General features: G+C 41.2%; 1 protein-coding gene across 2 annotated transcripts in view; it reads left to right on the forward strand.

The window, feature by feature from the left end:
• Klp98A (kinesin-like protein 98A) overlaps positions 1–15,178 on the forward strand; it is a 97,933-nt gene that overhangs the window by 61,051 nt on the left and 21,704 nt on the right. For both annotated transcript variants that reach the window (XM_065216468.1, XM_065216469.1), the window contains exons 2-3: positions 9,921–10,171; positions 11,742–13,528. In XM_065216468.1, the coding sequence (XP_065072540.1) occupies positions 9,921–10,171; positions 11,742–13,528 (2,038 nt within the window). The remainder of the gene's footprint in view (positions 1–9,920; positions 10,172–11,741; positions 13,529–15,178) is intronic.

The following is a 15,178-nucleotide window of genomic DNA, read 5'->3' on the forward strand; positions in this document are numbered from 1 at the left end:
TTGCTTTGTAGCTGCGCCTTTACCGACTGAGCTAAGGGAGGCCCCAATTGGAGATCTACAGAACCTGATCAACCTGAAGTCTTTAAAGAACATCCAAAGGATTTTATTAAGATCTTTGATCAACTGAAAGTTTTTCGAATAATTCTTGATCACCCTGGTATATTTTGATTTGAATTGATGGACAATTGGAGATCTTTAGAACAATACCTGATCGACATGAAGTTTAAAATAAATATCCATAGGATTTCATGAAGATCTTTGGAATAATTTCTGATGATCTTAATATCCTGAGAGAAAATTCGGAAGACATTATTTAAATTGGTGGACAGCTGGAGGTTGTAAGCATAATTTTTGATAAGCCCGTAGTCTTGAAAATATTTTCCAAAGGATTTTATGCAGATCTTTGATCAACTGAAGGTCTTGACATAATTCTTGATGAACCTGCTATCTTAAGAGAATATCTCAGTAACTTTTAGCTTGTCCATAAAAACTATTATTACTGACTGAAAAATCGTTAACCTTAATCAAAAAGTATCCAAAGGACTTTGATCAACTGAAGATCTTTGGAATAATTTACGATAAGCTAGATATCTTGAGAGAATATCCAGGAGACATAATTTTGTAATTTTCCGGATAATGCATGATCAACCTAGAGTCTTCAAAACAATATCCAAAGGACTCTATGATCAACCTGCTATCTTTAAATAATATCTGAAAGACGTAACTTGCATTTTTGAACAGTTGATGATCCTCAGAATAACGCTTGATCAACCTGAAGCCTTGAAAACATATTTAATGGACTTTATGGATATCTTTAATCTACTGAAGTTCTTTGAAACACTTCCTGATAAACCTGATATCTTTAAAAAAATATCTTTGGAACGTGACTTGAATCGATGGACAGTTGAAGATCTTCATCTGATCAACCTGAAGTCTTGAAACAATATCCAAAGGACTTTATGGGGATGTTTGTTCAACTGAAAGCTTATGGAATATTTCCTGGTCAACCTGATATCTTGAGAGAATATCTGAGAGCCATTAGGTAAAGTGTTGGTCGGTTGTTGATCTTCAGAATAATACCTGATCAACCTGATATCCAATATTCAAAGGATTTATAGGATATTCTTGATTAACTGAAGGACTTTGGAATAATTTCGGATCAACCTGACATTTTGAGCGAATATCTGAGAGTCTTCTTCTTCTTCTTCTTCTTCTTCTTCGCATTTCAAGCTTAATGCTTATCGCATTTTAGCTTATTGCCTTCTCTCAACTTAGTGTTCTAGATGCACTTCCACAGTTATTAATTGAGAGCTTTCGATGCCTGTACCATTTTTGCATTAGTATAATTGTGTGGCAAGTACAATCATACTCTATGCCCAGGGAAGTCGAGATATTTTCCAACCCGAAAAATTCCTACACCGGACCGGGAATCGAACCCAGCCACCTCCAGCATGGTGTTGCTTTGTAGCTGCGCCTTTACTAGCTGAGCTAAGGGAGGCCCCTATATCTGAGAGTCATTTTTTGAATTATTGGACAGCCGAAAATCTTCAGAATTGATCCTGATTTCAAGAAGTTCACGGAACATCAGGGAAGTTCACAGAATGTCCCACAATTCCACAGAACTTTCGACAAGTTCACAGAAATTCCGTCCAGTTTTCAGAACTTTCGATAAGTTCACATATTTTTTACTAATTTTTTAGAAGGACCTATTCATAGATCTTCCGACAAGTTCACAGAACTTCCGTCGTGTTTATAGATCTTCCAATGAATACACTTAACTTCCGACAAGTTCACAGACCTTGCGTTAGGTTCACTGAACTTTCAACCACAGACGAACCGACGTGACGGCTCATACCAGCAACATTCAAATTCTTGCCCAAGACGCCATATTTAAAATACGTTAAACACTACCGGCATCTAATCATCCAATCGCGTCGTAGCATGAGCATGAGGACACAAATCGCTCGTTTGACAAATCGAATTGTGGACAAACGAAATGCTCCTGTGGCATGTCGGTTTGTCGGTGTTTCAACTTCTGACTATTTCACAGAATTTTCGGTAGATTCACTGAATTTCCAACTGGTTAATGAAACTTCCGACGAGTTCACTGATCTTCCGACAAGTTCACAGATCTTCTAACACGTTCACAGATCTACCGTCAAGTTCGCAATACTTCCGACATGTTCCCAGAACTTCCAACAAGTTCACAGATATTTCGCAAAGTGTTCAGAACTTCCGACAACATCATAGATCTTCCTTTACAGATTTTTCGACAAGCTCACATATGTAGCTTTTGACAGGTTCACTGAACTTCCGACATATTCATGAATTGTCCGAGAAGTTCTCCGAACTTCCAACAGGTTCACTAAAATTCCGACAAGTTCATAGAACTTCCGACAATTTCACAGAATTTTCGGCAGGTTTACTGAATTTCCAACTGGTTAATGAAACTTCCGACGAGTTCACTGAACTTGCGACAAGTTCACAGATCTTCGAACATGTTCATAGAACTTCCGACAAGTTTTCAGAACTACCGTCCAGTTCGCAATACTTCCGACAAGTTCGTAGAACTTCCAACAAGCTCACAGAGCTTTCGACAAAATCATAGATCTTCCTTCACAGATTTTTCGACAATCTCACTGAGTTTTTGACAGGTTCACTGAACTTCCGACGTGTTCATGAATTTTCCGAGAAGTTTCAGAACTTCCAACAGGTTCACCAAAATTCCGACAAGTTCATAGATCTTCCGACAAATTCATTAATCTTGCTACAACTTCACCGAACATCAGACAAGTTCACAGAACTACCTACAAGTTTACAGCACTTCTGAAAGGTTCACTGAACTTCCGACATATTCATAGAACTTTCGACAAGTTCACAGAACTCCAACGCTATTAAGAATCTCTTTGCTTTTACGTTTTCTTTTTTTTATTATAGTCACTTTAACACTCTTGGGTCATTCGTGACTTCTCCGGGGGTAAGATTTGAACTCGTGACTTTGGCGTGAGAGGTATGGATGTTAACCACTACGCCGGGGTCGCCCCCTGTGTGTTTTCTTTGTGTTCATTTCGTTTCAGCATCCCCTTAACCAGTTAATAGAACTTTCGTATAGTTCACAGGACTTTAGAAAAAATCATAATTTTTCGAAATGTTCATAGAACTCCAGAGATGTTCATAGATCTTCCGAGATGTGCATGGAGCTTCTGAGATGTCCATTGATCTTCCAAGCCGCTCAAATAGCTTCCAAGGTGTTCATATAACATTCTGGATGTTCCTATAACTGTCTAGATGTTCATAGAACTTTCGAGCAGTTTAGAGAACTTCTGAGATGTTCGTAAAACTTCCGAGTATGTAGTTCATAGAACTTCCGAGTAGTTCAAAGAACTTCAGAGATATTCGTATCACTTCCGAGTAGTTCATAGACCTTCTGAGATGTTCATAGAACTTCCAAGAATTTTTTTCTGTAACTTCAAAAACTCTCATCGAACTTCTGAGATGTTCATGGAACTTTCAAAATGAGCATTAATTCTCGCAGCAGTGTATAGAACTTTCGAGAATTTAATAGAACTACCTAGCAGAGAATAGAGCTTCTGAACAGTTTATAGAACTTCCGAGATGTTCATAGAACTTCCGAGATGATCATAGAAATTCCGAGCAGTTTACAGAACTTTTGAGATGTTCATAGAACTTCAGAGCTTCTCATAAAACTTCCGAGATGATCATAGAACTTCTGAGATGATCATAGAATTTCCGAGCAGTTCTTAGAACTTCCGAGATGATCATAGAACTTTCGAGATGTTCATAGAGCTTCCAAGGTGTTCATTTAACATTCTAGATGTTCCTATCACTTTCTAGATGTTCATACAACTACCGAACAGTTCATAGAACTTCTGAGATGTTCGTAAAACTTCCGAGTAGTTCATAGAACTTCCGAGCAGTTCGAAGAACTTTAGAGATATTCGTATAACTTCCGAGTAGTTCATAGACCTTCTTAGAGGTTCATAGAACTTCCGAGAAGTTTTTTTCTGTAACTCTTATCGACCTTCTGAGATGTTCATAGAACTTCCAAGATAAGCATGGAACTTCGCAGCAGTGAGAGCTTACGAGAATTGAATAGAAATACCGAGCAGATAATAGAGCTTCTGAATAGTTCATCGAACTTCCGAAATGTTCATAGCACTTCCTAGATGATGATAGAAATTCCGAGATGTTCGTAGTACTTCAGAGCTTCTCATAGAACTTCTTAGATGACCATAGAACTTCTGAGATGATCATAGAATTTCCGAGCAGTTCATAGTACTTCCGAGATGATCATAAAACTTCCGAGATGTTCATAGAGCTTTCAAGGTGTTCATATAGCATTCTAGATGTTCCTGTAACTGTGACCCTTATTACGAGCGTCACTTCACGGTGAAAACGAAGTGAAGTGATTGTCGTGTAAATCAAATGGGAATCACTTCACCGTGAGAAGTTGTCACTTCACCGTGAAGTGAAATCGGTAATAAGGGCCTGTATCCTATAGAACTTTCGAGCAGTTCATAGAACTTCTGAAATGCTCGTATAACTTCCGAGTAGTTCATAGAAATTCCAAGTAGTTCAAAGAACTTCAGAGATATTCGTATTCGATGTTCATGGAACTTCCAAGACCAGCATGGAATTTCGTAGCAGTGTATAGAACTTTCGAGAATTTAATAGAACTACCTAGCAGAGAATAAAGCTTCTGAACAGTTTATAGAACTTCCGAGATGTTCATAGAAATTCCGAGCAGTTTACAGAAATTCTGAGATGTTCATAGAACTTCCGAGATGTTCATAGTACTTCAGAGCTTCTCATAGAACTTCCCAGATGATTATAGAATTTCCGAGCAGTTCATAGAACTTCTGAGAAGTTTATTCTATAACTTCCAAAACTCTGATAGAACTTCCCAGATGTTTATGGAACTTCCAAGATGAGCATGGAACTAGGCAGCAATTCATAGAACTTCCGAGAATTTAATTGAACTACCGAGCAGTACATTGAGCTTTTGAACATTTCATATAACCTCCGAGATGTTCATAGAACTTCAGAGATTATCATAAAACTTCCGAGATGCAGTTAATTGAACTTCCGAGAAGTTTATTTCAAACTTCCAAAACTCTCATAGCACTTCTGAGATATTAATAGGACTTACAAGATGATCATAGAATTTCTGAGCAGTTCGCAAAACTTCTGAGATGTTCATAGAACTTCCGAGATGGTCATAGAACTTCCGAGCAGTTCACAGAACTTCTGAAATGTTCATAGAACTTACGAGGTATTCATCGAACTTCCGAGATGTTCATAGAACTTCCGAGATGATCAAAGAAATTCCGAGCAGTTCGCAAAACATCTTAGACGTTCATAGTACTTTAGAGCTTCTTTTAGAACTTCTGATATGTTCATAGAAATTCTGAGATGATCATAGAATTTCCGAGCAGTTCATAGAGCTTCCGAGTAGTTTATTCTATAACTTCCAAAACTCTGATAGAACTTCCGAGATGTTCATGAAACTTTCAAGATGAGCATGGAACTAGGCAGCAATTCATAGAAATTCCTAGAATTTAATTGAACTACCGAGCAGTACATTGAGCTTCTGAACAGTTCATATAACTTCCGAGATGTTCATAGAACTTCAGAGATTATCATAAAACTTTCGAGATGATCAATGAATTTCAGAGCAGTCAATTGAACTTCCGAGAAGTTTATTTTGAATTTCCAAAACTCTCATAGCACTTCTGAGATATTTATGGGACTTACAAGATGATCATAGAAATTCCGAGCAGTTAGTAGAACTTCTGAGATGTTCATAGAACTGCCGAGGTATTCATAGTACTTCAGAGCTTCTCATAGAACTTCCGAGATGATCATAGCTCTTCTGAGATGATCATAGAATTTCCGAGCAGTTCATAGAACTTCCGAGTAGTTTATTCTATAACTTCCAAAACTCTGATAAAACTTCCGAGATGTTCATGAAACTTCCAAGATGAGCATGGAGCTTGGCAGCAATTCATAGAACTTCCGAGAATTTAATAGAACTACCGAGCAGTACATTGAGCTTCTATACAGTTCATATAACTTCCGAGATGTTCATAGAACTTCAGAGATTCTCTTAGAACTTCCGAGATGATCTATGAATTTCAGAGCAGTTAATTGAACTTCCGAGAAGTTTATTTTGAACTTCCAAACCTCTCATAGAACTTCCGAGATATTCATGGGACTTACAAGTTGATCATAGAAATTCCGAGCAGTTTACAGAACTTCTGAGATGATCATAGAACTTCCTAGATGTTCATAGAATTTACGAGATGATCATAGAACTTCCGAGCAGTTCACACTTTTTCATAGAACTTACTAGGTGTTCATAGAACTTCAGAGATGTTCATAGAACTTCTGAGATGATGATAAAATTTCCGAGCACTTCATAGAACTTCCGAGAAGTTTATTCTATAGCTTACAAAATTCTGATAGAACTTCCGAGATGTTCATGGAACTTCCAAGATGAGCATGGAACTTCGCAAAAGTTTACAGAACTTCCACGAATTTAATTGAACTACCGAGCAGTACATTAAGATTCTGAACCGTTCATATAACTTCCGAGATGTTCATAGAACTTCAGAGATGATCAATGAAGTTTAGAGCAGTTAATTGAACTTCCGAGAAGTTTATTTCGAACTTCCAAACCTCTCAAAGAACTTCCGTCCTGTTCATAGGACTTCCGCGCAGTTGACAGGACTTTCGAAAAATTCATAGAATTTTCGAGATGTTTGTAGATCTTCACAGATGTTCATAGAACTTCCGAGTAGTTCATAGAACTTCTGAGATGTTTCTTAAACTTCCAAAGTGTTCATAGAACTTCAAAAATTTTCATAGACCTTCAGAGATGTTCATAGAATTTCCGAGTAGTATATAGAACTTCCGAGAAGTTTATTCTATAACTTCCAAAACTATCATAGAACTTCCGAGATGTTCATGGAACTTCCAGCATGAGCATAGAATTTCTGAAATGATCATATAATATCCGAGCAGTTCATAGAACTTCCGAGAATTTAATACAGCTTCTGAACTGTTCATAAAACTTCCGAGATGTTCATAGAACTTCCGTCAAGTTCATCAAACCCCAATGCGATTCGAAATATCACTTTTCAATTTAATTATTTTTTTCTAAATACTCCAAGCACCTACCATTAGGGTGTGGCTTATTTTAATAATTTGTTCCCATGTGGAAAATGATTATTGGGACTAATTATGTAACATATCAAAATTTGAGCATTTTTCGTTGACATTAGGAGTTAGCGCAAGGACTCAAATTGTCGAACGATGAGCTTCATCAAATAAAACATATGCTTTTCTAAGTAAACTCGTGATTATGTGACCCTTAAGCGCGAAAATGTTGTCTTCTTCACGATATCTTCACTCGTTCTCGAGATATATCTAGATAGAGCTGGAATTAGGGCATTACAGCTTTTGTAAACAATGACTTCACTCGTTGATTTCTAGCAACTCAAGGCACGCCTACCAAACCAGCACATCCAACGGGTCGAGGAAGTCTTCCCCTATTCGATAGTAATGTTGATTTGCCAGGGAGAGTCATGCCTTTCGAGAAATTATCGAGAGAAGCCATTGTTTACAAAAGCTGTTACGCCCTAATTCCAGCTCTATCTAAATATGGCAAAACGAGGCTCCCGCACATGGACTTTCGCTTGCATATTGATGTATCACAATCACCATCCTTGCAGTGCTATATCTAGACCAACAATTGAAATAGGCGGAACAACCAAACGTAAACAATGGCCTTAAACGCAAATTTCTAGATCTGCATCGTGAGTAAATATCTAAGAGGAAGCGGTGACAATTGGCTTCTTCCTCTTTTATTTCTATCGCTATCTCTATCTTTAGCTAGCTCTATCTCTATCTTACGCACATGAAATCGGCCAATCAGGAGCTGGTTCACGTTTGACAGAAAAGTGGTTCATTTTCGCCCCCGTATTGTCACCTCTTCTCTTAGGTAAATATGAGAATGAGAAAAAGATAGAGAGAGAGGAAGAAATCGAGAGAGTGAAATAAAGCTATTTTTAGACAGGGCAAGTCAATTGATCAAGTCAGATGAATTCAACTGACTTGAACGCGAATTGAACGTGTAAACCGTGCCATTCAACTGACTTGATCAACTCACTTGAATTGAAAAAAGTTGAACCAGCTTCAAACTTTTCAAGCCAATTGAATTCAACTGAGTTGATCAATTGTCTTGTCCTGTCTAAACCCAGCTTAAAGGTAAAACTTATTACAGTAAACTAATTTTAAATAGATATTTGCGATCAACGATTTAGGAAAGATTTTCGAGTTACGGTGGTAAATTTTGGAATTTTACATTGGAAATGTGGTTGAAGTGGTCTGGATTTCCACCGAGTTAGGGAGAATATCGATCCCGCATTTGAAATTAAAATTGCGAAAGCAAATAGTATGCCGATCGCCTCCCGGATCCTAAATCTGGCACTGTACTCAATTTAATTCAAGCTGAACATTGCATTAGGTCCTAAGTGACATTGACAGATTCTCTTCGTCGACTTTCTCTTTGCATCCCCATGGCCATGTAAAGACAATCCCACTTATTTTCAGCTCACAGTTCGATAAAAGAAGCATTTTAGTAGCATCTAATACGTCAACCAGATCAAGAAACGGTTAAGTGCTCAAGTTATAAACGAAAGAGAAAGTCGATGAAGAGAATCGATCAATGTTACTTAGGACCTAATGCAATGTTCAGCTTGAATTAAGTTCTTGATTTTGCCATCTCCGACCACTGTGCGTCTCTGAGTACTTAAAATTTAAACATTTCAAAAGGTCCTATCTACATTGATCGATTCTCTTCATCGACTTTCTCTTCCGTTAATAACTTAGCTGCAAAACATTTCCCTATTGTATTTGACGTTTTGGATGCACTGTGTTGTAAAATTACCGCGAAATCTGTTTGCATGATAACCACCAAAAGAGAAAGTCGATGAAGAGAATCGATCAAAGCAGATAGGACCATTTGAAAGGTTCATCGAGATTTAACTCTTTGAAATGAAACCGATGATTGAAACAGGTTCCTTTGTGTCAACATCGAAATGTGCTGAAATTATCTATCTCGGCATCAACCATTGAAATCATCTTAAACTATAAAGAGCTCTTGCAAACGATGCAGTATGAGTGCCCTCTCATGCGTGCATTCTTACTTGTTGCACCGCTCTGTTGCAAAGCTTATCGAATGGCACCAAACCAAAATATGCATCATGTTCCCTTCATACAAAATGACGGACGTAGCCAAGAGAGGGTTGGGGAGCAGATAAAGACTGGCATGACATATGGTAGAAGAGTGGGTGTCAAACATGAAGAACAGACACACGCTACGAACGCTCCTCTGCAGTGACAATCGCGGCCTCGTTCGTTGGTAGAAGGTATATGCTAAAGGTTCTGCTCTAATATTTATGACTACAGACACCACGTTTCTCTTCGAGTCGGCACGGCATAACACTATGATGATTGTCAATTGTTGAGTCCCCCCGTTAGAGTGAAATCCCACACAGGCAGGCACGCAGTCATGGTGGAAAATAATACCCTATTGGAAATGCAGCTCAACGTACCACTCAAAGAGGCATATGGCACAGAAAATCAAACATTTTTGCATTGGGAAACAGTTTGGAACGCATCTGAACTGGGTTATTCGTCATATGATACCTAATGACAGGTTTTCTGTTTCTGTGGAAACCATATACGCATTGGATTTGATGTTTCGAACTCCAACTGCAACAGCTATCGAATTGTGGAGGCTTCTAGATCTCAATATCAGTCTTCAAGTTTTAAATATTAGGCACCCCACATAAATTCTTTAAACTAACAATTCCTTCCATTTCTTTTGTTCGCAGGGAAAATGAACTCGGCTCCAAGCTCATCGTCCAGATGGACGGCAAGAAGACGCGACTGGTCAAACCGAAGCTCACCGGTCCGGCGGCGATCCGCGGCGAACTGCTGGCGGCCCGTGGCGGTCCGGAACCGTTCAACGACTTCACCTTCGATCACTCGTACTGGTCGGTGGACGAGGGCGACCCGCACTACACCCCCCAGGACAGCGTCTTCGAGGACCTCGGCACGGAGATTGTGGACTGCGCATTTCAAGGTACGTGCTCCATCACCACCGTCATCATCATCATCATCATTATCCACCGATGCAATCATTATTGGCAGGGGTCTGGGTGTGCATTTCGTCATAATGGGCACAAGTGAAGCTGCTGACCCAGAAAATTGAGGCTGTGTTGCGAATGGTTGCGTTGTTTTTGGGCAATCCGGTCAAGTCTCTGATGAAACGCGAAGCGTAAAATGAGTCGGGAAATTGCGGCGCTAGTTGATTTGGTTCGTATCAGGTCGACGGCTCTTTCGGATCAGCTGATCGAAACCATCAATCAATCATCGTTTCGACGAGCGCCCCGCGATCACTGCACTAACTGCTCGGACAACAAAGAAGCCTCGTTCGAACCAATCTCCAGAGTGTATCTATGTAGTAAATGATGTTGTTTAGACGGCTAATTGGCACCTTCGTCTTCTTCGTCCATTTCTTCTGCACGAAGGTGATGGCGGTGATTGTCATGTATCCACGTGAGAGGCAGGTGGTCGATCGCGCTGTGATGATGGAACGTTTTGGAACGATTTTCGTCTGAATAGGAAATGACTCGCGTCGAAAAAGGCTCGGTTCGGTCGCTTCATGATGAGCTGTAATTTTCGATTTAATAGCACATCGAATTGGGAAACGCACGTGCCGCAGCGAACCGGTTGTTTGATGAAGTTTGTTGATGAGTTCGTTAAGTGAAGATCAAGGTTTTTGGAGGGGTTTTATGGAAATTGAACGTGCAGTTTCTTGTAGGATTTGAGGTGGGTTGCCACTAGATTAATTCTATTTCGACTTTTCGACTCCTGTCGTATAGTTGACAATTGATTCCAATGTAAAGGTAACTGAGCGGTTCCATTTAAAATGTCTAATTAAGACAGTCTTCTAGACTGCTTAGAAGTTTTACTGGTCTTGAAACGAAAACTCAAAACAAATCTTCCACAGCTTTTGTATCGAAGGATAGCTTTCAAATTAAATCTCTTTGGTCGCCATGTTACTCTTAGTCGGTCGCCAACTAGCTCTAGGTGCGATAATGAGTTTCTTAATTTTGAAATTGATTTCAATTTCAGTGCAATTTTGAGGTTCGACTCAATACAGATCACAAATATGACATAACCTCAATACCCAACACCTCCAATTTTGGAATTCCTGCTGAAGGTAAATTCATTCATACCCATCATGATGGCATTACAATCATCAAGCTAGACTCATCTAACCGTTTGAACAAACGAAACCCCAACATCTAAAAACTCTAATTTTCCCGCACCGCCGACATAATCACAGACATCATTTTCCACTCGATTGCAAACTCGACCAAGGCCAAACCTTATTCACGCTCTCGACCTCTAAGCGCTCTCGGTCTCGGATCGACCGGCGTTGCAATGCAATAAAATGGAACAAAAATATTGCAAGTCCCTTCGACTTGAACTGCCGCAACAACTGAAATTTGCATTTTTCTGTATGCAAATAGCGTGGGTAAATCGAAACCATCAAACTCACCTTTTTCCCGCCCGAATGCAGCAAACCTTGAAAACCTTCAATTTCTCATCATTTCTCTCTCTCCCTCTCTCTCTCTCGTTTGTAGGTTACAATGCGTGCGTTTTCGCGTACGGCCAAACCGGAAGTGGTAAAACGTTCACCATGATGGGCACGGCGGAAGCTCAAGGTCTCATCCCACGGATCTGCCGCTCACTATTCGGGCGGATGAAACTGGGTCAGGACGAAGGTGTCGGCTACAAGACCCAGTGTTCGTACTTGGAAATTTACAACGAACGGGTCAAGGATCTGCTGGGACCGAGTGGCGCCGGACACGGGCTGCGCGTTCGGGAGCATCGGACTCTGGGACCGTACGTGGAAAACCTGTCGCAGCATCCGGTGTCGGATTACGGCGAGATTCAAAACTGCATGGTTCAGGGCAACATCCTGCGGACGACGGCCAGCACCAATATGAACGATACGAGCAGTCGGAGTCATGCGATCTTCACGATCACGTTCGTTCAGGCAAGGTATCTGAACGACATGCCCAGCGAGACGGTGTCGAAGATTCACCTGGTGGATTTGGCCGGAAGTGAGAGGGCGAACGCGACCGGCGCAACCGGGCAGCGATTAAAGGAGGGAGCACATATCAACAAATCCTTGGTTACACTAGGCAGTGTCATCTCAGCCCTGGCCGAGCAGACCAATCCCACACACAACAAGCGAATCCTGTACATTCCCTATCGCGATTCGATCCTAACGTGGCTACTAAAGGACAGTCTGGGTGGAAACAGTAAAACCATCATGATAGCGGCCATTTCTCCGGCGGATGTGAACTACAGTGAAACGCTGAGCACTCTGAGGTATGCCAATCGGGCGAAGAATATCATCAACAAGCCAACGGTCAACGAGGATCCGAACGTGAAGCTGATCCGAGAGCTGCGGGAGGAGATCTTCAAGCTCAAGATGATGCTGTCGACGGATGGGTCTTCGCTGGAACCATCGCTGAAGGTGTTGGAAGATTTGCACAAGAAGGAAGCACAGGAGAAGGTTCTGACCGAGGAATGGGCCGAGAAGTGGCGAGAGGCGCAGTCGATTCTGAGGGAACAAAAGTCCCTTGGGTTGAGAAAGTCCGGTGTGGGGGTTGTGTTGGATTCGGAAATGCCACATCTCATTGGAATCCACGACGACATCAGTACCGGGGTGACGCTGTACAGTTTGAAGGAAGGTGAAACCACCATCGGTACGGCGGAAGCTTCCTACCCACAGGACATTGCCCTCAACGGGATGGGCATCCATCCGGAGCATTGCCGGATCGTACTGGACAATGGAAACGCAACAATCTACCCGAACCCGTCAGCCACCTGCCTGCTGAATGCCAACATCATCGAAAACCCCACGGCCATCAGCCAGGGGGACATTTTGCTGCTCGGTCGTACGAACATGTTCCGCTACAACAACCCTGCCGAGGCGGCCAAGATGCGCCAGGACAACAACCACGCGCAACGGTCCTCTCGGCTCGACCTGTCCCGTCTGTCGCTGATCGCAGCCTCGCGGGAAAACCTCTGCAGCAGCTTCCTGAGCGATGATGACAATATTGCCTCCCCGCAGAATCCCCTCCGCTTCCGGCAGTACACCCCCAGCCGGGAGGATACGGAACTGCAGGACGAACACCGGAAGATTCTGCAGACGATCGAGAACGCCCTGAAGCAGCTGAACCTGGAGCGGACGCGAATGCACGAGCAGTTCAAGAACAAGATCAAACTCTGCCGGGATGAGCTGGACCGGCTGGAGAGTACCAAGCGGGACAAGCTGATGATCCTGGACTGCCGGATAGACGAGCTGATGGCCCGGCGGGAGATGATACTGTGGGAGAAGAGCAACGAGAAGACGCAGGTTAGTGGGGGGTTTTTGAACTATTCGGTTCAGCGGGCAAATTTAGCGTGGCATTTTAGAATCAAATATTTAGGGGGGAGGCGAAGGCAACGGATCAAGAAGACTGGCAACTCTCACGTTTTCCCGCGATCGATATAAGACAGGCACAATCGTCTCATACAGGGATGCCAGATTTGGAGACATTTGAAATTCTGCGAAGAATTTTTTTTTCCACTGACATTTTGAAGGCTTTTTAAACTTAAAACAGAAGAGTTAGAGGAAATGGACGTAATTTCGGCTTAAATGCCCCTAATTTGGGCCAATGCATAAATTCAGCAATCAACTAAATTTTCAATAGCGACCAAAAATATCCATTAGTACCGTCCCAATGACGCGTTCATCTTGATAAAATTGATAAATAGCTAATTTTTAGCGATAGGCCCAATCTTAGATCAATAGGCCTACATTAGAGCCATTTCCCCTGGTGCAACATTTTAGCGAAATGCGCGGAATTTGGCGCTGCGCAGAATTATGACACTTTGCGGTATGTAGAGGACTTTACTGAAATATTCGATCAACCTGCCGACTAGGGAATATCTTACAAACATAATTTGAATTGTTAAAATGCTGGATATCTTCAGAATAATGCCTGGGAAAAATATCCAGAAATCTTCGAACAGTTGCGGATCTCTCGAATTCTCGAATCGATCACCCTGCCGTCTAGGGAGAATATCTGTGGACGTCAGTTGAAAATGTTCAAAAGTTTATCATCAACTGCAAAAATCTCGGAGAAACATCCAGAGGACATGATTGAAATCTTCGATCAGCTCCAACCAGAAATGTTGGGAGAATGCAGCCAGGAATCCTTCTTGTTGGGTCCTTATTGCCGGGTTATCCGCGAATAAAGATACCCACAGCTTAAGGGATTTTCACTAATAGGGGGGATTACCTTATTTGTTTCAATATATACAGCTATACTGTCTTGGACAAAGTTGTTGCACTGGGTTAGACCAACAAGCCTGGGCCATTAGATTCAGGTTTAATTGGGAAATAAGCCACTAGAGGCGCTTCACTTTCATTTTACTTATGACCAGGCATGAAAAATCATTTACATTCATTTGCCTCTAACTTTTTTCATCAACAGCATTCCGCAAAATTATGTATAGAGTTTTAGTAGGTTTTGTGATTAGCTACAACTTTTGCCAAGAACTCAAATCTGTATTTCTTATGCATCACGAATTAGAGCGGGCAGAACTCGTTACTGTTTTTCAGTGAATGTAAAATACATTCACTGAAAAACAGTAGTGGATTCTGGTTGCTCTGGTTCGTCATGTATAAGAAATACATTTTTGAGTTCTTAACAAAAGTTGTAACTAATAACAAAACCTACAAAAGCTCAATACATCATTTTGCGAAATTATGTTGATGAAAAAAGTTAGGGGTAAATGAATGTAAATGAATGCACGAAATGAATGCAAATGATTTTCCATGCCTGCTTATGACGGGCTTCAATATAGAATATCTAGTTATCCTGGCCATATAGAAGGTTACTGTCATCAACAAAGTTGTTCAGGGGACCAAGTCCTTTTGGTTGGTGGCCATGTTAGTTCAGAACTCTCAAACTATGCGGCGCTCGTGTGCCAATGAACTTCCTGTATAAGCTGTATCTCA

Source organism: Ochlerotatus camptorhynchus, unplaced genomic scaffold (genome assembly GCF_037179485.1).
Source record: "Ochlerotatus camptorhynchus isolate MF236.1 unplaced genomic scaffold, CSIRO-AGI_Acam_v1.1 ptg000063l, whole genome shotgun sequence".
NCBI classification, from domain to species: Eukaryota; Metazoa; Arthropoda; class Insecta; order Diptera; family Culicidae; genus Ochlerotatus; species Ochlerotatus camptorhynchus.